The sequence below is a fragment of the Quercus suber genome, unplaced genomic scaffold, assembly GCF_002906115.3.
Source record: "Quercus suber isolate HL8 unplaced genomic scaffold, Cork oak 2.0 scaffold_913, whole genome shotgun sequence".
NCBI classification, from domain to species: Eukaryota; Viridiplantae; Streptophyta; class Magnoliopsida; order Fagales; family Fagaceae; genus Quercus; species Quercus suber.
In genome coordinates, this window is record NW_027070337.1 from 157,425 (window position 1) to 176,431 (window position 19,007).

Sequence of the window (19,007 nt, forward strand, 5' to 3'; positions counted from 1 at the left end):
AAAAAAAAAAAAAAAAAAAAAAAAAAAAAAAAAAAAAAAAAAAAAAAAAAAAAAAAAAAAGAAAGAAAGAAAGAAAGGAGAGAGAGAGAGTAAAACAAATAGCAGGCGAAAGGAAACGGTCTCTCCTCTGTGTGTGTAAATGCTTAATGGTGAGGAAGGAAGAAGCAGCTCCTCTTATTATTACCATTATTCCTCTTCTTCTCACACCTACCTACCTCTCTCTCTCTCTCTCTCTCAGAGATCTCTCTTAGTTAGGTAAAAATCTCTCTCTCTCTCGATATTTCTTTATATGAATTTGCGGTTCCATCATCGACGATCCGATCACCCTCCGATCATTCGATTCCGCCATTTCCACCTTCATTTATCCGATTTCTGAATTCTCAATCCAAATTCAAAAGAAACATTCTTTTGTGTTTTTGTTTCACTGATTCGTCGCTGTTTCCATTTCTTTTTGTATCATCCAATTGCGTAGGAGTTGGTGAAGGTTTTAGAGAGAGAGAGAGAGGGAGGAGAGAGAGAGTTAGGGTTTAGGCGGGGGGGGAGGTGTGGTGTGTGTGATGTCTTGGGGTGAGGGAGAGGAAGAGAGGCAATGGAGTTGTGGAAAACCCGGTTCGGTGAATTTGCAGAAAATGAGTTCAATGGTCGAGCCTTGTCTATCTCAATCTCCCATAAAGGTTGTTATCGCTGTAAGATTCTCTTTCAAACCACTTTCATTTTTTATAAAAATTTTCAATTTTTGTTGTTGTTGTTTTGCTTTCTCTTTTGCGCATTGTCGAATTTACTTAACTATGCTCATAGTAGTGTCCATTATTGAATCAACTGTGTAGTGGTGAATAGTTGTGTGCTTTATTGGATTGACTCGATTTTAGAAGCAGAGTTGATAATTGATAGCATAGTATAAAGAACATTTTATTTTTGGCCGGCTTGATTTGTTATGTGAATTATTAAATGCGCAAATTGCTATGTACAATGATGCTATAGCGACTTTTTTTTATTTTATTTTAAGAACATAGGGATCTTTTTAAAGAAGAGTTCTTTTTGATAGGTAAGATATCATTAAAAAAATACTATGACATGGAAAAAAACATGAGGTAGCCACAAAAATACAAAAGAGAATCTAAAAAACATCGGGAGTGATTCACTAGATGTGAGTCCCCAAACTCGTGACCAATCAAACAAAGTCCCTATAAAAGACTCAAGAATTTGCTCCCTCGAGCATTCCATATCCTCTAAAGTACGCTTGCTTCTCTCCCTCCAAATATATCACATCAATCACAATGGTGTCCAATTCCAAATATCGGAGGAATGCTTCCCCAACCAATTCCCCCACATGAGCAAAAGATCCTTCACTCTCTCAGGAATCACCCATGCAACCCTAAAAGATTTCAAAACAAAATTCCATAACCAGTGAGCCTCCCCACAATGAAGCAAAAGGTGGTCCATTGATTCCCCATCGCATCTGCACATGCAACACCAATCCACTAAATAAAAGCCTCTCTAAAGAAGAGTATGGGAAAATAACACAACCTGCCAAAACCTGTTGCTAGGTAATCCGGAAGCGTTTGCCTCTGACGGGCTAAGCATTTTATGCTCATGGGATGCTATACCGAATTATTAGGAGTATCTACTTTTTTTTTTTTTTTGAAAAAAAAAAAAAAAAAGGAAAAGAGATTGAGACCAAAATTAGTTTATACTGGAATAAAAGAGATATATATATTTTTTTTTAGAAAACACTTTATCATATATATATAATTTTTTTTTCTTGTGTAATAATAAAAACTTTATATTTCAAAATCTATTTTTATTTTTCATATTTTTAGCAAGTGTTTCTAGAAACAAAAAAAAAACAGAACCAAAAAAAAAAGAAAAAAAAAAAAGAAAAGAAAGAAGAGAGAGAGTAAAACAAATAGCAGGCGAAAGGAAACGGTCTCTCCTCTGTGTGTGTAAATGCTTAATGGTGAGGAAGGAAGAAGCAGCTCCTCTTATTATTACCATTATTCCTCTTCTTCTCACACCTACCTACCTCTCTCTCTCTCTCTCTCTCTCTCAGAGATCCCTCTTAGTTAGGTAAAAATCTCTCTTTCTCTCTCTCTCTCTCTCTCTCTCTCTCTCTCTCTCTCTCGATATTTCTTTATATGAATTTGCGGTTCCATCATCGACGATCCGATCACCCTCCGATCATTCGATTCCGCCATTTCCACCTTCATTTATCCGATTTCTGAATTCTCAATCCAAATTCAAAAGAAACATTCTTTTGTGTTTTTGTTTCACTGATTCGTCGCTGTTTCCATTTCTTTTTGTATCATCCAATTGCGTAGGAGTTGGTGAAGGTTTTAGAGAGAGAGAGAGAGAGAGAGGGAGGGAGGAGAGAGAGAGTTAGGGTTTAGGCGGGGGGGAGGTGTGGTGTGTGTGATGTCTTGGGGTGAGGGAGAGGAAGAGAGGCAATGGAGTTGTGGAAAACCCGGTTCGGTGAATTTGCAGAAAATGAGTTCAATGGTCGAGCCTTGTCTATCTCAATCTCCCATAAAGGTTGTTATCGCTGTAAGATTCTCTTTCAAACCACTTTCATTTTTTAGAAAAATTTTCAATTTTTGTTGTTGTTGTTGTTGTTTTGCTTTCTCTTTTGCGCATTGTCGAATTTACTTAACTATGCTCATAGTAGTGTCCATTATTGAATCAACTGTGTAGTGGTGAATAGTTGTGTGCTTTATTGGATTGACTCGATTTTAGAAGCAGAGTTGATAATTGATAGCATAGTATAAAGAACATTTTATTTTTGGCCGGCTTGATTTGTTATGTGAATTATTAACTGCGCAAATTGCTATGTACAATGATGCTATAGCGACTTTTTTTTTATTTTATTTTAAGAACATAGGGATCTTTCTAAAGAAGAGTTCTTTTTGATAGGTAAGATATCATTAAAAAAATACTATGACATGGAAAAAAACATGAGGTAGCCACAAAAATACAAAAGAGAATCTAAAAAACATCGGGAGTGATTCACTAGATGTGAGTCCCCAAACTCGTGACCAATCAAACAAAGTCCCTATAAAAGACTCAAGAATTTGCTCCCTCGAGCATTCCATATCCTCTAAAGTACGCTTGCTTCTCTCCCTCCAAATATATCACATCAATCACAATGGTGTCCAATTCCAAATATCGGAGGAATGCTTCCCCAACCAATTCCCCCACATGAGCAAAAGATCCTTCACTCTCTCAGGAATCACCCATGCAACCCTAAAAGATTTCAAAACAAAATTCCATAACCAGTGAGCCTCCCCACAATGAAGCAAAAGGTGGTCCATTGATTCCCCATCGCATCTGCACATGCAACACCAATCCACTAAATAAAAGCCTCTCTAAAGAAGAGTATGGGAAAATAACACAACCTGCCAAAACCTGTTGCTAGGTAATCCGGAAGCGTTTGCCTCTGACGGGCTAAGCATTTTATGCTCATGGGATGCTATACCGAATTATTAGGAGTATCTACTTTTTTTTTTTTTTTGGTTGTGGTTGCTTTGTGTGCATTATAGAATCGACCATGTTTATAGTAATTTTGATTTTTTTAGTGGCTAGTTGTGCATTATTGGATGAACTATGCTTATAGTAGTGTCGATTTTTAGAAGCAAGTTGTGGTTGGAATCAGAGAAGAAAATGATAGCATAGGGTAAAGGAACTTAAGTCAAAGACTATTTATTGGAACATAAGTGGTAAGACCAGCTTGAATGGTTTGTGTGATTAATTAACTGCACAACTTAAATTTGTAATGCTGTGAAGCCAAATAGGCTAACCTCCTTATTCCCCCTCTTCCACCCCCACCGCCACCCAAAAAAAGTGAAAAAATGTTGAAGAAATTGAGTAGCAGAAAATCCAATTAGAAAAAAAGTACTGGAAAGCGAAAATACTTAATAAGATTTCTGCTTTTTTGAAAAGTAGAAAGAAATTAACATTTCAAATGGAAATACAATTTTCCTTGTGGTTTCAAATGGAAATAATTATGAGACTCTATCATTCTTAATGGTGCAGGTAAACAGAATGCTTAAGCCAGAAAAGTGGCAGGCAACTTTTGATAGTGATGGAAAGGTTTATGGATTCCAAAAGGCACTCAAGTTAATTTGTTTGGGGGTATGTATTTCCATTGTTTGTAGTGTGTTTTTTTAGAGGAAATTGTTCATATTATGTTTTAATTGTAATTTCTTTTGGGTTACTCCTTTCAGAATCGTATGCATTTTTTTATTTCGTATTGTAAATAGAAACTAGCAATGGGGCATAGTGCTGGATTACAGGGCATCAGTAGGCTCAAAAGCTAGGATCTATTTTTAATTACCATCCTCAATGGACTTAATTCTGACTGAGTTTCAGTGTCTTTAGAATTAAATGTCGTTTGTATTTTTCTCTACTAAGGATGGTCTAATTGAAGAAGTTTTTAGTTACTCATAATTCTAACCTATCTTCGTTTGCTGCATGATAGGGTGTGGATCCATCTATAAGGCCAGAAGTTTGGGAATTTCTACTTGGTTGTTATGCACCAAGCAGCACTGCTGAGTATCGAAGGCAACTGCGGATGGCCCGGAGGTCTAAGCTTTCTTTCTTTTAATTTCTATGCTGATGAGTTTTCATTTTAACTGCCTTCCCCTTTGGCAACCATTCTTCATATAAAAATAATTGATTATTCTGGGCAAATTAAATATATTCATGCTTAAATTCTTATGGTACTCCACCTTCAAGTCAATGAGCTCTAGCTGAAATGGCAACTCCTTTTCTTGTAAAAGCAAGGTGGAGGATGAGATTGTGGGTTCAAGACCCATTGGGTGTGCGTTACCAATAAAAAAACATGGTACTCCACCTTCAGGCATTCGGATCAGCTTGATCTCCTGAAATCTTCGAATTATCTGCATTTTCCATCTTGCAGTTTAGTCTTATTTTGTTATGCTTCTATGTCAAACTTTTGATGCCTAGAATTTTATTGTTGCAAGAATTATTCATCAGTAGTTCAAATCATTCTGTTTATCTTTGGTCCTTCCCCATTGGATGGTGTGGTCTGTTTGTCAAGAAAGTCCCTTTGATAATTATCATCTAGGTAACTTTGTTGTTGCGCTTGTTCTCTTCACATCACTGTCAATATGAAATATGCATTGGGGCTGAATTGTAAATTTAATCCGTTGGTTTCCTTCCCCCCCACCCCCTTCCCTCCTCAAATACTTGTCTACAATCAATTGTATTGGAAGGTGTTTCATATGTTTAATAAAGTGTTAAGCTTGTTAGTTGAGGTCTTTGTGGGTGTTTCAATTATTACCATACCCTGTAAAAATTTGGACTTCAATTATTTACAGTTTTATGATACTGTTTCATGCAGGGAACGTTACAGGGACCTGATTAAGCAATGCCAAATGATGCATTCAAGTATAGGAACTGGTTCGCTTGCCTATGTTGTGGGTTCCAAAGTTATGGACATGAGGACTTCTTCGAAAGATGAAGGGAGGAGGGAAGCTAAAGAGGAAAATAGAAAAGCTTCTACTGATAATACTAACAATTTAGAAAATCAGTGTGATTGGAATAATAATTGTACAGATACATCATATGAATGCCAAAGGGAAAGCTCTAGTAATTCAGCTGACAATGTCAGCGCGAGGGGAAGCACAGATAGTGGAGCGTATGACTCGTCATTTTATATACCTACCTCTGGTCCATGCAACTGCAGTTCCCCAAAAATAGGGAGAGAAGCAGATGGATCACAGTATGTACCTGAAGATTGTTTTGATTTTCCTCATTTACCTGTCACTGATTTGTTTGAAAAGAGTGGTGAAAATACAAAATCATGCGAATTGCATGACAATACACTTTCGACAGAACATAAACTGAGATTTGAAGATGACAGAATGCACAGTTTTCAAATTAATAACAATGTAGATCTAATTATAGAATCAAATGGCTCACCATCCGGAAATGACTCACTTCTCAATGACTCCAAAATTGAAATGGTCTGTCCTGATGCCCATGAATCAATAGTGGTGTCCAATAATCTGCTGAACAAAACAGAAATGATAAATCGATTGAGAATATCAGATGTACCAGAAACAGTGATGATAAATTCAACATCTCAGCGTGGGCCAGCCAGTGAAGACAGGGTATCCGAATGGCTTTGGACTCTTCACCGAATAGGTAACTCATGCAATTCAGGGGGGGGGGGGGGGGTTTCAACTTGAAGAGAAGGCTGTTTAGTTCTGTTTATGTCAGAGTTAGATATATTCTTCTTCTTTAGCTACACGACTGAGCTGAAAAAAACTCTGCTCTTCTACAGTTGTTGATGTTGTAAGAACAGATAGTCATCTTGAATTCTATGAAGATACAAGAAACTTAGCTAGGATGTCAGATATCCTAGCTGTTTATGCATGGGTTGATCCTGCAACTGGTTATTGTCAAGGTTGTGGCCTTTTCTGTGTAGTTTATATGATCATTGTTTTTGTAAGAGCTAATTTATGTCTTTTAGTATCCAATGTTATTTTAAGCATGGATTAATTTATTTATTTTTTCCTTGAAACCTGGTTTTAGGTATGAGTGACCTGCTGTCTCCTTTTGTTGTTCTCTATGAGGATAATGCTGATGCTTTTTGGTGCTTTGAGATGCTTTTAAGGAGAATGGTATTACTAAATTTGGCAAAGATGTTGAGGTAGATTATTTTACTTTCTTTTACTGACATATGCTTTTCACATCTCTCCAGCGTGAAAATTTTCAGATGGAAGGTCCAACTGGAGTGATGAAGCAGTTGCAATCATTGTGGCATATCTTAGAACTCACAGATAGGGAAATGTTTGCGCACCTGACCCATATAGGTGCTGAAAGCCTACATTTTGCATTCCGAATGCTGCTTGTACTCTTTCGTCGGGAATTATCTTTTAATGAGGCTCTTTCTATGTGGGAGGTATGTACTCTTTAGTTGTTCTCTCTGACTAGATGCAGTAAGAAAAAGTGTAAATTTATGGCAGTTGTCATATCATAATAAATCTAGGAAACAGCCAATGAGCTCTAGCTCAAATGGCACTTCCCTCAAAAGAATGGGATGGAAGGTTAGGTTGTGGGTTCAATGTCCATTGTTTGCGTCACTTACCAATAAATAAATGAATATATATATATATATATTAGGAAAAGTGAAATAGGAGTATTGTTATTAACAGTCGTGTTGAGCACGGCATCTGGCAGATTGATGCAAAATCTGATTAGTGTAGACAACTTGTGGCACTGGTTAGGTGCATCGTGCAATTCTGTCTTTTGCTTGTTACATACCATGTGGTGGTAGGGAAGTTTGTTTGATGTAGGCCAGCCCTTAAATTCAAAGTTCTGATGCTCTATGATCAGTGTGTGAGCTTAAGGTTTTGTTGTAGACTTTATTACAGTTAAGTACTAGGGTTTAATTGTAAGGTTAAAGTTACTTTTAATAGCATGATTGTCACCCTTATATTGTCACTTTATTTTTTGGTTAGGACTTATAGGAGAAGTGTCAACAATTTAAAAAATTATAAAAACAAACTACCAGCTTCGTAATGAAAGAAATATAAAAAAAAACACCCATTAAAATCTAGAATAGCTTAGGAAGGTCTCCAATCGGGCATCATATCAAATTTATCAAGATATCTTTGGTTTTTAAGCTTGCTTTTTCTTGGACATAGACTTTTAGATTCATTATATGAACTAAAACTTATACATAATAATATTAACTTGCAGCGAGTGAATGTATATGGAAAAAGATATGTGATCTTGTGTCCTAGTTGTGTCCATTTATCATGTAAATATGTTTGATGTTATTAGAAGAATACTGGCCAATGAATGTAGTTGATCTGTGGACTATTTGTAGAGGTGTGTTTGGACGTCACTAGAATAGGGTAGTGTGGCCACTACTCCACATTGCATTATGTGGACCGTACGGAGAGAGAGGAATCTCTGGATTTTTGAGAATGATGAGAAATTTGTGCAGATATTAAAAATAGTATTTTGAGAACTACGTTTGAATATTTTTCATTGATTGGGGGGTGTCTTGTACTTCTATTATTGATTTCTTGAACCTCATGGGTGTTCGCTTGTAATTCTTTAAGCAAGCTTGCATTCGAGCGATCTTTCTTTCTAATAAATTATTCTCTTATTAAAAAAAGAAGAAGAGAAGAATACTGTCAAATGAGCTCTAGCTCAACTAGCACCTCCTCCTCTTGGGAATGCTAGGTGGAGGGTTCATAACCCATTGGGTGCATAACTTACCTATAAAGGAAGAAGAATAATGGTGTTACCAATATTTAGATTGTAGTTGTAAGGCTATCTACTTTTTATTTTTTATTTTAATTAAGTTTTGAATGTCCTATGAATTGAACACATTATAATGAGCCAAGCTCAAACACAGTAATTTTTTCATGAACATGCTTGTGAGTATAAGGCTTGATATATAAATATATATAAAGTACAATTATATAGACTTGATATTGGATTCTGTAAAATTTGTAGATAATTTCTTAATATATCAAATTATTATTTCTAAATAATCAATAAGTAACTCAAATAATATAATTTCACCTATAATTTATTTATTTATTATAAGCATAAACTTGTGAAGGGATACAAATTTTTAGTTCTGATGTTTACTATATTGGGAAAAGAATGAGTCAATTAAGTAGCTCATGATTCATGAACAAGCTCGAGCTTGTTTGATAATAAAATGAATAAAGCTTGAACATGTAATCTAGTTCGTTAATAAGCTTGAGCTTGGCTTGTATTCAAAATGAAATTAATTGGACAATCTTGAACATTTAATACTTGGCTTGGCTTGGCTTGTTTACAGCCCTAATTAATCCAATTGGCGGCACTCGTTTTGGTTAAGAATGTCAATCATGCAAAATGAGCTTGTATTAACACAAGTAGAAGGGTATAAGCCTTAATTTTGAAGTAGATATCAATTGATAGAGTAACTTCACGCACCCGCCCCAAAAAGGAACAAACATGGTAAAAATAGCTAACTCAATCTTCTCATTGTGTAGTTGATTTTGAGTTTGTTGAATTCTGAAGCAAATGTGCATAATCTGCTGATAGGTCAGTTGGCGAGTGAGGTTTCCTTTGATACGCAATGGAATTCTGGATTTAAGAGTATCATGGTTGATGAAAAATTACAAAATATAATCATGCGTACAATAAATTAGAGTTAATTTACTTTTCACATTCATCAAGCCCCAAATGATCCTGTATTTTTCTTTTAAGTCTTTGTATTCACATTTATAATCTTATTCCTCAACACAGATGATATGGGCTGCTGATTTTGATGAGTCATTAAGCTACGATTTAGAGGAGCACTGTCTGGAAGCATTAGTAGTTCAGCTTCCAAGGGATTTTGGAGTGGAAGTGAGAGAAGAAAGCACAGAAAATGGTCATGGTATTGTGAAGGGCTCACAATCAAACCATGGAAATGTTGACCGCTTCATGCTTGACAACACTGCATTGAAATCAGCATCGCCCCATCCCTTTTGTGGTTTGACGAGGAATTTCTGGTCAAAGTCTGATCATATGCAAATCTGCACTTTAGTCTCATCAACTAGGAATGGAGATAACGTGTTACCAGTCTTCTGTGTGGCTGCAATTCTTATTAGGAACCGTCAGAAAATAATCAGAGAAACCCATTCGTTTGATGATATCATAAAGGTAGGTGCATTATACACTTTTTTGGTTCCTGCATGTGCAGCAGTTCCCTCTTTTCTTCTTCTTCTTATTTATTCAATTAAAAAAAAACAAAATTGTCTGTCAATCCTTGGGTACCTACTGTACAATTTAATTCACATTGCGTTAATTATAGCTTAATCATGTGATTTGAACTGGATGATGAGAAGAAGTTTCTTTTTTAATTTCTTATGATTATGATGGTCTGTATTATGTGCATCAAACTTCTTTATTTTCACTTTGGTACCTTGAATAACAATAAACTTGTCCTTTACGTTTGTTAGTGGATCCTAGAATTGCTTGCTCCTTTTTATTTTTATTTTTACATTTAGTAGGAAATTGAATAGAAGGCTATGATGTATCAATACATGCAAATCTGGACCTTTCCTTTTTACTAGTCACTCTTTATTTATTTATATAATTATAATTTACTTTTTTAATTTTTAATGCAAATTTGTACATGAAACATGGGATTTGTTTGCATCGCATCGAATTGCTCTCTTATTTGGTAAAGCTTATGATTTGTCCTCTTCACCATGTGCCAAATTTTATCGATGGCAAGCACATGACTTTCACTAAACTTTACCTCAAGGGAGTATAGGACTTTGAGTGATTAGGTTTTGTAGATGGCTGTGATTAAAAAGAAAATTGAAGGCCAAATATTATCCTCATACATCATTTTCTGTTTATATGCTCTTTGCACTTGCAAAGGGATTTTCTTTTTCTTTTTGATGATCCTATCTTGAGTTTTCCCTTCAAGTTTGAATGGATTGAATTGCTCCTGAGATGTTAGAGGTTCATGTTTTTGTGGTTCCTATCAGTTTGTTTTTGCATCCGTGACAACTTCTGAGGATTGACATATTTTTTAGTTATTTTTCTAAGACATAAGAGACTAAAAATAATTTTTCACATAATATTAACAGTAGTAGTAGTAATAATAATAAATAGCAATTATTATAGTATCAGTATCAATATTATTTTCGTTGTTGTCACTATAATGTGTTTGCAGAGGGAGAAAATAAGCGAACAAATTGGGAGTGTGGGTGGGTGGGGGTTGTTCAGGCATGATTTTTCTAGGTTGACTCACAAATTCTATGCATTGCAGATTTTCAATGATAATATGCTGAAGATCAATGTCAAAAGATGTGTACGAACAGCAATCAAAATTAGAAAGAAGTATTTATACAAGGTTTGTTGCTCGTTCAGTTACTCTTATGACCTCCTGATATAAAAATTTCTGCATTTTCCTTTTTTACCTTTTTTGTTACTACAGAAATGGTGGTGGCTGAATTGTCTATTTTTATGCTCAGAGAAAAATATTTTTTTTAATAAAAATATATAAATTGACAGATGTTATAAAATTGAAGAAAAAATTATGTTAACTAAGATCTGTTTATTCCATGGTGGATTAATGTTTCTTATTAGTACATTTTAGGTTTCTGGAAATGATAAAAAAAAATTGTGATTGTACTGGGGTTTTCATTTAACAATAAAATTGTTCAGTGATGACCATAGAGGTGATATGGCTATTTTTTTTGGGCATTCAAGGTACCACCATTTTAGTGCACAATTTTCTAATGTATCTTTTGTTTACTGTATGCCTTTTCTGGAATTTGTCTTTTTTGAACCAGCTAATCAAGAGAAAGAGTCCTGCAGCTCAAAATAAGGAGTAGGGGTTTCCCATTTTGCAAATAGGCAAATACTCTCATAGCAAAAGCACTGAAATGGCACTCTATGAGTTGGTATTTATAGGCTGGGATTTCAAGTTGGAGAATTTTTGACAAAATGCTGTTATTTGGATTTTCTGTGATGGAAGATTTCAAAGCAGAATTGCTTTTGAATTTGAAGTTTTACCCAGTTGTTTGTTCCTTCACATCTCGTCCTTTGCAAGGTAATTACCTATGTTCTACTTGTTTTTCCATAGTGATAATTTCGCCTTATCCAAGACAAATGTATGTATCTATGTATAATAATATCAGTACTGAGCTTAATTGGAATTATTTTCCGTGTTTATATTCTTTTGAGGCTTTTTTTATATTTAATAAAATACAAAATGATATATGAAAGACTGTTTTGTTTGATAATACAGTTTAAAAGTATAATAAATTGATCATTTATGTGGTGGTAAAACTGATGGTAGGACCAAGTTTTTTCAAGTAAAGTTAGGATTTGAACCCTTGATGATCACATACCGAGTTGTAGAAGTACTTTTTCCTGGTTGGTTAAGATGAGTTCTTCAGGATTTGACTTCCAGCCAGTGTACTGAAACTTAATCTACTTGTCACTTGTTAAAGGGGGTGTGTTTTATTTTCCCCCTTCTTTGGTCAGAGTGGGGTAGTTCATGGGCACCTGTTTGCAGTTTGGGTCAGTATATGGTTTGTGACTTTCATGTCATTTTAATGAAGGATGTAATGAAGAAGAGTTGATTAAGATGACAACAGAAGAAATAAACGGAATAAATTATATAATGATTCAAATATCTATGGCTTGGTTTTTCTCAGATAGGTTTTATTTAATGTACATTATATTTCACAGACAATGTAGATTTATGTAGGCTTTGTTCAAACCCATTTTTCTAACTCAAAATTTATTGTTCCATCTAAACATATTATTTGCCTGCACTGATCTCCTGTTCCTTTTTCTGATTGTTTTAAATGGATTTAGGGTACAAAGGAATAATTTCTCTCTGATATTTTTCTAAGCTATGTGAAATGGACCTTTTTGCTTTTTTTATCTTTTTCTTTTTTGCCTTCCTTGTTGGGGGTCAAACATGCAATCGTTTGTTGATTTTAAAAGAATTTTTCAACCTACTTTTCAATAACACTCCTTTTTATCCCCCTTTCCATTAATAACTTTCTTTCCCTGTGAAGCTTTCCTCTATTTATTCTGGGTTGACACATTTTGCAGATTTTGAAGATCTATTTCTTTTTGATTTTCCTGGAGATTGTTGCTTGGGTTTTTAGTGTCATGTAGTCTTCTGTTTCTAATATAATAGTTAATTACTTGCTCCCAAAACTAATGAGAGCTTTAAATGGTGTGGTGTACTTTGCAAAAGTGGTTCTTGAGTTGCAAATGCAAATGCTGGTTTCTTCAGCAATCAATACTAATGAATTTTTAATAAATTATTCCTTATCAGATTTTTTTATATAACTTATCTAAACTTATCAAAACGTTTACTTAGAGAGCTTTGGGACTTACGAGATAAGTTTATACATCATATTCTTCATGTTTCATGGCATAGACCATGTAACTGAATTTTAGTGAGGACCAGTTTTATTAAATGATGTCATTACTTCTCAATCATCTGTTGCCCCAATTTCTGGTTTATTTTCCTATTTGTTTCTTTTTATTTCTTTGCTTACTGTTTATTTGTTTGTACTCTTTTTCCTGTGCTATGAATCCATTAACCATTACACGTTTTGCAAGAATTCATTTTGAAAGATGTATATGTGCATTTAAATATGAGGAAAAATATGATTTGAAATGGCTCTTATTTCTTTGTTTAGTATTTTATTTATGCCATTGCTTACATATGTTATATTTGTTTACCCCTTCTTTTGAATCCAGTGGAATGATTTGACGGTGGGAAGAAGTACCTTTATTTGGTGCACCCCAGGTGTGATCATTTAGCTATCATCAATCTCACAGGTTAGGTGAACACAATTTTTTATACTTAGTTTTTATCATAGCATATAATTGGAGAGGAAAGTATGTATCAGCAATTTTGATTGTATATGCTTTTGAGAACATGGATTTGGAGGAAAGAAAGAAAATATAAAAGAATCGAAGTTATTGGAAAGTGTTTCTTTAGTGTTTTAAATGTTGAGCGCGAGTAAAGATGGATTTGGAGCAATTTATTTGTAAATAGAAAAAAAAAAAAAAAACAGGAATAAATACGATTATTCATCTTTTTCCAGACACAAAACAATTTCCATCCATATGAAGATGCTGCCATTCGACCTTATGATGACTAATCCACCCTCATAAATAGCACATTAGATACCTCCTACTTGCCCTTATTTGTAATTCGACAATTTTGGCGTATCTCTCCCTGGTTTCCTGTTAGAACATTGATATTTCCCATCCTACTCATTGACAGAGCAAATGACTTTCTAAAATCTTCAAAACCAGCAGCAAATTCATCAGTGATCTGTGCAGTGTTGTTACCAAAGATTAATTGCTGATCAACTTCTAGGACCGCTTTGTGGGATTGAATTCTAGAATAGTAGGACTGAGTGAATTTGTAATTTGATCCGGATTCTGGGTCCAGGAACACTAGCGGGTCACTTTGGCCTTTCTGCAACCTTTGTGGGCATAGCTTTTTCATTTCAGTTACAAAAGATGCACCCATGCTTGGGTCAGGCTTTCCAGTACCATTGAAATTGTATAGCCGGTCAACAACATTGCTACAATGTGTTCTGCCCACTGAGTGTGCTCCTAACAAAGAGAACAAAATTTTCAGCAAAGCTTTTATATTCTGTGCCATCAAACCTAATGAGCTTACATTAAAATTAGACCAGGCAAGTTGACTGAATTGAAATACAATATTCTTCAGTAGAAGGGAAGGCTGTGTTCGAAGCTACATTAAAACATAAAAACAGGACAAGGTAGCTAACTGAACCAGTTTTGTACTTCTAAATCAATTTTTGAAGTCGATGCAAATATGTAATATCTTAACTGAATCTTGTTAGTCTTTTATGTTTGATGAAGAATAAGGGACTCAAAGAACCCAATCTCAGGAATGAAGGTTATGTGTGAGGTTATTCTAGGCATTATGAAATGCCAATCCATGTTGTAAAATTTTACCTAGTAGTGTTGCCAAGTCCAGTACATCTAAGCCCTTTGATCTGAAGTATGATAATGCTTGTTCCCACGAGATGGATGGTGATGGGAGGTCCACTGATGCAGCGCTTGATGACATCCCATCCCTTCGTCCTGTGAAAACAGGATATGATGGTGCTCCTGCCTGTGAATTTATAAAAGTAAACATCAGTAATTTAGACAAATGTTTTTTTGTTATCTTATCCAAAAAAAAAAAAAAAAAAACCCATAGATGTTTGTTATCCCTATTGGCTTAGATGCGCCCTTTATCAATTTCCACTAAATACCTCCAACTTACAGATTATTGAAAGTATTGAAGAACGCATTTTCATATTTTTCATCCAGGAAAAAAGTCCTTATTTGGTAAAGTTGCCAATATGCACTTTGATGCAAGGACTATTTGATTTTACGATGGTGAAATCTTCCCCTTAATCAATTTTGAGGAATTTCTTCCAACCCATTACATGGTGATTGATAAAAATTATGCACATGTTGTGATTAATAAAGTTAGGTCCGGTCATATCCTATTACACATTACATAATAGGATATGAACTTAAACCAGGAGAAAGGACAACGAGTGAATTTACTGTTCATTGACATGTTGCTAGTTTAGTTTAGACATGGGAGAGTCAAAGCAAAGCTCATACCATATGAACAGCATCCCTGGCAGCGAGGTTGAGAATGTCAGCACAAGAGACCACTCCTGGACATCGACTCTCCAGAACAGTTTTGATTTTGTCAATGATTACAAACCCTCCTAGCCCCCTATTCTGTGGTGCTTTTTTCTCTGAGTTCGGTCCATCAAGGAGGATTGATGCATCACAGCCCTAGTTTGCGGTAGTCAACAAGTGTAAGCAAAAAACAATACCCAAAATTTAAAAATGTGTGTATAACTAAAACTTGTGTCCAAAATATAACAGGTTTTAACAATCAATTAGAATGAAGCCCACCCAAGCCCATCAGATAAGATTTGGCTAAGACTTGCACTAAACCAATCCCAAAACGTCAAGATCAAATTTGTTTTTACTTTTCCATTGAGGAAGCAACATAATGTATTGGTTTGGATACAGCTGAAAGTTGCGTTGCGTTTCTGCGTTGCGTTTTTTTTTTGCTCCGCATTTGTTGACTTTGAGAGACAAAAAGTACTGTTCATGAACAATGCATGCACGGTTTACGCACTGTTTACGCATTAAAAAATATTAAAAAAGAGTCTCACGGTATTATTCATACATTTAAAAATTATTTTGTTATAGTGTTTCCAGCAATAATAAGTTGTATCCAAATGGACCCAATAATAACTGAACTCATAGTTTAAATTCACCAAGAGCTATTGAAATGTGTTTTTTTTCCCCAACCTGAGCGTGGAACCTTCATTGTGTTATTGTTAGTCTGGTCTTTGGTCGTTTACCGTTTATGTGAAATACCAACATCCATGATCTCATACTAGCTTATCAAATTCATCAAAAAAAAAAAAAATACTAGCTCATCAATTGCCAATTTGCCATGAGGTCAAAGATTTATTATATCCTCAAAAAATCTAAATTCTCAATAAATCTCTCATGATGGAAGATCGAACAATAATTATTTATACGATTTCATGATTCGTTAGAATTTCTTTTTATTAGTTTACTAATTTTAAGAGGAGGCGGAATCTACCACAATAATTATATATATATTTTTTTCTCAATCAACCTCTGTGGGCATAGCTTTTAGTGGCTCGATTTATTTTGAAGTTGGATAGACATTAATGCTACAATAAAGTAGCTTTATTTATTTTATTTTTTTTCATAAGCTTTTCTCAACATGTAGAGTAAAAAACTTCAACTTCAAGACCAATAAAATATTTAAAAAATGACACTTATACTCCTGTCTTCTAGTAGGACATTTACCGAGGAGCATTTAATTTAATTTTAATTAATGCACTCTACTTCTCCCACAGTCCCACTTGCACAACCCTTTACGGCGAAGGAACTTTGGCTTAAAAAATTGGTCATACCAATTACCAACACAAGTGAGGCTGTGAATCTATCCTCCATAATTTATCCCTATATTTAAATCAGATTGTAGAGATCATTGGCTGTCATAAGATAAGGTAAGTGCAGCATCTATTTATGGTGGAAAAAAGAGAGTTGCCTTCCTTCTCTTTTTTTCCTTTTTTGTGTAGTTATTATTTTATGGATTTTGTTATTAATTAATTAAGTTCATTCATTTGAGAAATACGTTTAGAAGATAAAAATTAAAGCAACCTATAATAATATATATTGACTTGACTAATGGATATCCTTTGAACATTTTGTTAATTGATTATTTTAATTTTTTTTTTACCATTATCATAAGAAATATAAAAAATTGTCAAAATTATAAGTTATTTTTTTAATTTCTCATAAAAAATTTCTAAAAATATTTTATAAACTAATACCCTTAAAAGTATATAATTGTAATATATATTATATATATATTTCATATAAATATAAATATATTTATATATAAGTAAAGGAAATTTCATAGCATTTCTTCTTGCAAACGCAAGTAAAATTAATTTCTTTTTCATTTTTTGGGTCTTATATATATGTTATTGTCATAACAATCATATTCACGGTGAATGCTGTTTGGTCTAGTTCAGGTAAATAACAATTAAAAAAAAAAAAATTGATAACAAGACAATTTGCTTTGGCTAAACCGAATGCTAAGGTAGTAATTAAGGTTAGTAAAGGCCAAAATAAGTTCATATGAGTTGATTCAAAATCCTATCCTTAATTATTGAGATCTGTTAATCGTGTACTCTAGACTAAAACTAAAATATAGGTACTGTTAATAACATAAAAGGAGAAATATTTAAAAAATGTCAATGCTATGAATCATTTGGAATTTGACTAATAAATAGTTGAAATTAAGAAACAAGACTATACTATGATAAAATATTTGAGAAGAGGTATAAGCTAGGAAGCACATACATTGACCATGCAGTCTGAATAGACCAACCGGAGGAGCTTAGGAGTAATGCTTTTATCCTCCTTCCAAAACTTCTCCACTTCATGCCGGACGTACACCTCTGCTTCATCACATGTATTGTGATACTTGTAATAATGCCATATCAATTTCACCGGTGGTTGAAGTGATGATGCCGCGTCCACATACCTTAGACACAAGCTCAATGCAAGAGCTAAAAGTGGGAAAAACGCTAAATTTTCTCTTCTCATTTTTTCCTCCCTCACTATTATGAAATGCTCCAAATACGCTAAAATTGTGTCTAGCTAGTGTTCAAAAATACTTGTGTGACATAATCATCGTTGCTTTAGGTTTATATAGAGATTAGGGTTTTGGGTTGTATAGGTGGCATTAACAGACAATGCCAAGCTGGATTAATTCAAAAATATTATTTATTAAATGGGTATTTTTTATTTTGGTCAAAGCAATATCTTATTTCGAACTATCATATCCAAGTATTACGGCACCGTGTGACAAAAGTGTGGGGCATTAAGCTGTACACATGCAACAAGGTGTAGGTTTCAACATTCTTCTTCTACGGCATGTTAATAAGCAATATTAATAACGGTGTTAGCAAGTAACGTGGATGCAGCATGTGATATATGCCTTGGATCTAGGGTTTTTCAATCTCACAATGAGAGCTTTTTTGTGATCCAAAATTATTGCTTTTAGATATCCAAAGTGTGGTGGGATGCGGGTGCTCGTTAACCAAAGTCTAACAGGTCATAAAGGTTATTAATTAAAATCATTGGATTTTGTTATTTATTTATATTTTTTGGTAAGTGAGATTTTGTTTAGAGATTTAAAAAAAAAAAAAATACTATATATGTCCATAACATTTACAACAAATTCTAAATAAAATGTTGTTATTGGTTGTTATGGGTGGACAAAAAAAATAATTTAACTTATGAATTCAAATTAGAACTAAGAATAATTTACTACCTATATTTTGTTGTAAAAGCATTGTAAAAACATTGTAAATGTAACATTAACCTAACTATTTTTGCGAGGAAACATATAATTAGCAGGAAACATATAATTATTGGATAAACTTATTTTGACTTGTGATGCTCATACCCTAATAATTAATGTGTGATACAATTAGGTTGCTATATCTCTTTTTGTGATCAAACTCACTTATGAAAAAGAAAATGTGATGCTCAACGCTTATTTAATTATTTATTTTTTTAATTCTTTCAGTGCGTTATCACACTGTAATATGGCTCACCTTCACATAATAATCTCAATTTATTAGATATTGCTTTACAGACAGTAGTTCTTTTAGTAGAGAGAAACCAATATTTGGGTAAAATTGTAACTTTGATGTATATATTTATACAGATGTGTCTATTCTCAAGGGGTTCAAGTTTGCCTATAAATATTAAAGAAAAATGATTATTACACAGTACACACACTTGTTTTTAACTGAATTCATGAAAGTTTAAAACCTTTTAAATTGAAATCACAATTTCAATTAAAAATAAGGTGTGCACATTGTGTGTTATTG

General features: G+C 33.9%; 2 protein-coding genes across 8 annotated transcripts; one reads left to right on the forward strand and one right to left on the reverse strand.

Moving 5' to 3' along the window:
- Positions 1-1,907: 1,907 nt before the first annotated feature.
- On the forward strand, positions 1,908-14,156 carry LOC111996853 (uncharacterized). 6 transcript variants are annotated; one of them, XM_024028887.2, is made up of 12 exons: positions 1,910-2,541; positions 4,027-4,125; positions 4,472-4,575; positions 5,357-6,162; positions 6,302-6,424; positions 6,553-6,641; positions 6,722-6,922; positions 9,277-9,675; positions 10,796-10,879; positions 11,322-11,581; positions 13,258-13,338; positions 13,608-14,156. In XM_024028887.2, the coding sequence occupies exons 1-10, from the start codon at positions 2,413-2,415 to the stop codon at positions 11,361-11,363; spliced, it is 2,076 nt and encodes a 691-aa protein (XP_023884655.2). In that variant the 5' UTR covers positions 1,910-2,412; the 3' UTR covers positions 11,364-11,581; positions 13,258-13,338; positions 13,608-14,156. The 6 variants fall into 6 exon arrangements, with proteins under 6 accessions (XP_065624325.1, XP_065624323.1, XP_065624324.1 ...); XM_024028886.2 differs by lacking the exon at positions 13,608-14,156 and having other exon boundaries at positions 13,258-13,489; XM_024028888.2 differs by lacking the exon at positions 13,608-14,156 and having other exon boundaries at positions 1,910-2,529; positions 13,258-13,489.
- Positions 13,588-17,788, reverse strand: LOC111996854 (probable peroxidase 61). 2 transcript variants are annotated; one of them, XM_024028891.2, is made up of 4 exons: positions 17,467-17,788; positions 15,160-15,339; positions 14,497-14,656; positions 13,588-14,127 (listed from the first exon to the last, which is right to left on the reverse strand). In XM_024028891.2, exons 1-4 carry the CDS (start codon positions 17,710-17,712, stop codon positions 13,697-13,699), a joined length of 1,017 nt encoding a protein of 338 aa, XP_023884659.2. In that variant the 5' UTR covers positions 17,713-17,788; the 3' UTR covers positions 13,588-13,696. The 2 variants fall into 2 exon arrangements, with proteins under 2 accessions (XP_023884659.2, XP_065624326.1); XM_065768254.1 differs by lacking the exon at positions 15,160-15,339.
- Positions 17,789-19,007: the final 1,219 nt, after the last annotated feature.

What these genes read in the sequence shown, in the direction of transcription:
- LOC111996853 (XM_024028887.2), top strand. Translation starts at nt 2,413, where the DNA reads ATGTCTTGGGGTGAGGGAGAGGAAGAGAGGCAATGGAGTTGTGGAAAA. An exon ending in TGCAACTGGTTATTGTCAAG is followed by an intron (nt 6,425 to 6,552) that starts GTTGTGGCCTTT and finishes ACCTGGTTTTAG; the next exon opens with GTATGAGTGACCTGCTGTCT. An exon ending in AGGCTCTTTCTATGTGGGAG is followed by an intron (nt 6,923 to 9,276) that starts GTATGTACTCTT and finishes TCCTCAACACAG; the next exon opens with ATGATATGGGCTGCTGATTT.
- LOC111996854 (XM_024028891.2), bottom strand. Translation starts at nt 17,712, where the DNA reads ATGAGAAGAGAAAATTTAGCGTTTTTCCCACTTTTAGCTCTTGCATTG. An exon ending in CCAGGGATGCTGTTCATATG is followed by an intron (nt 14,657 to 15,159) that starts GTATGAGCTTTG and finishes ATAAATTCACAG; the next exon opens with GCAGGAGCACCATCATATCC. An exon ending in GGACTTGGCAACACTACTAG is followed by an intron (nt 14,128 to 14,496) that starts GTAAAATTTTAC and finishes TCTCTTTGTTAG; the next exon opens with GAGCACACTCAGTGGGCAGA.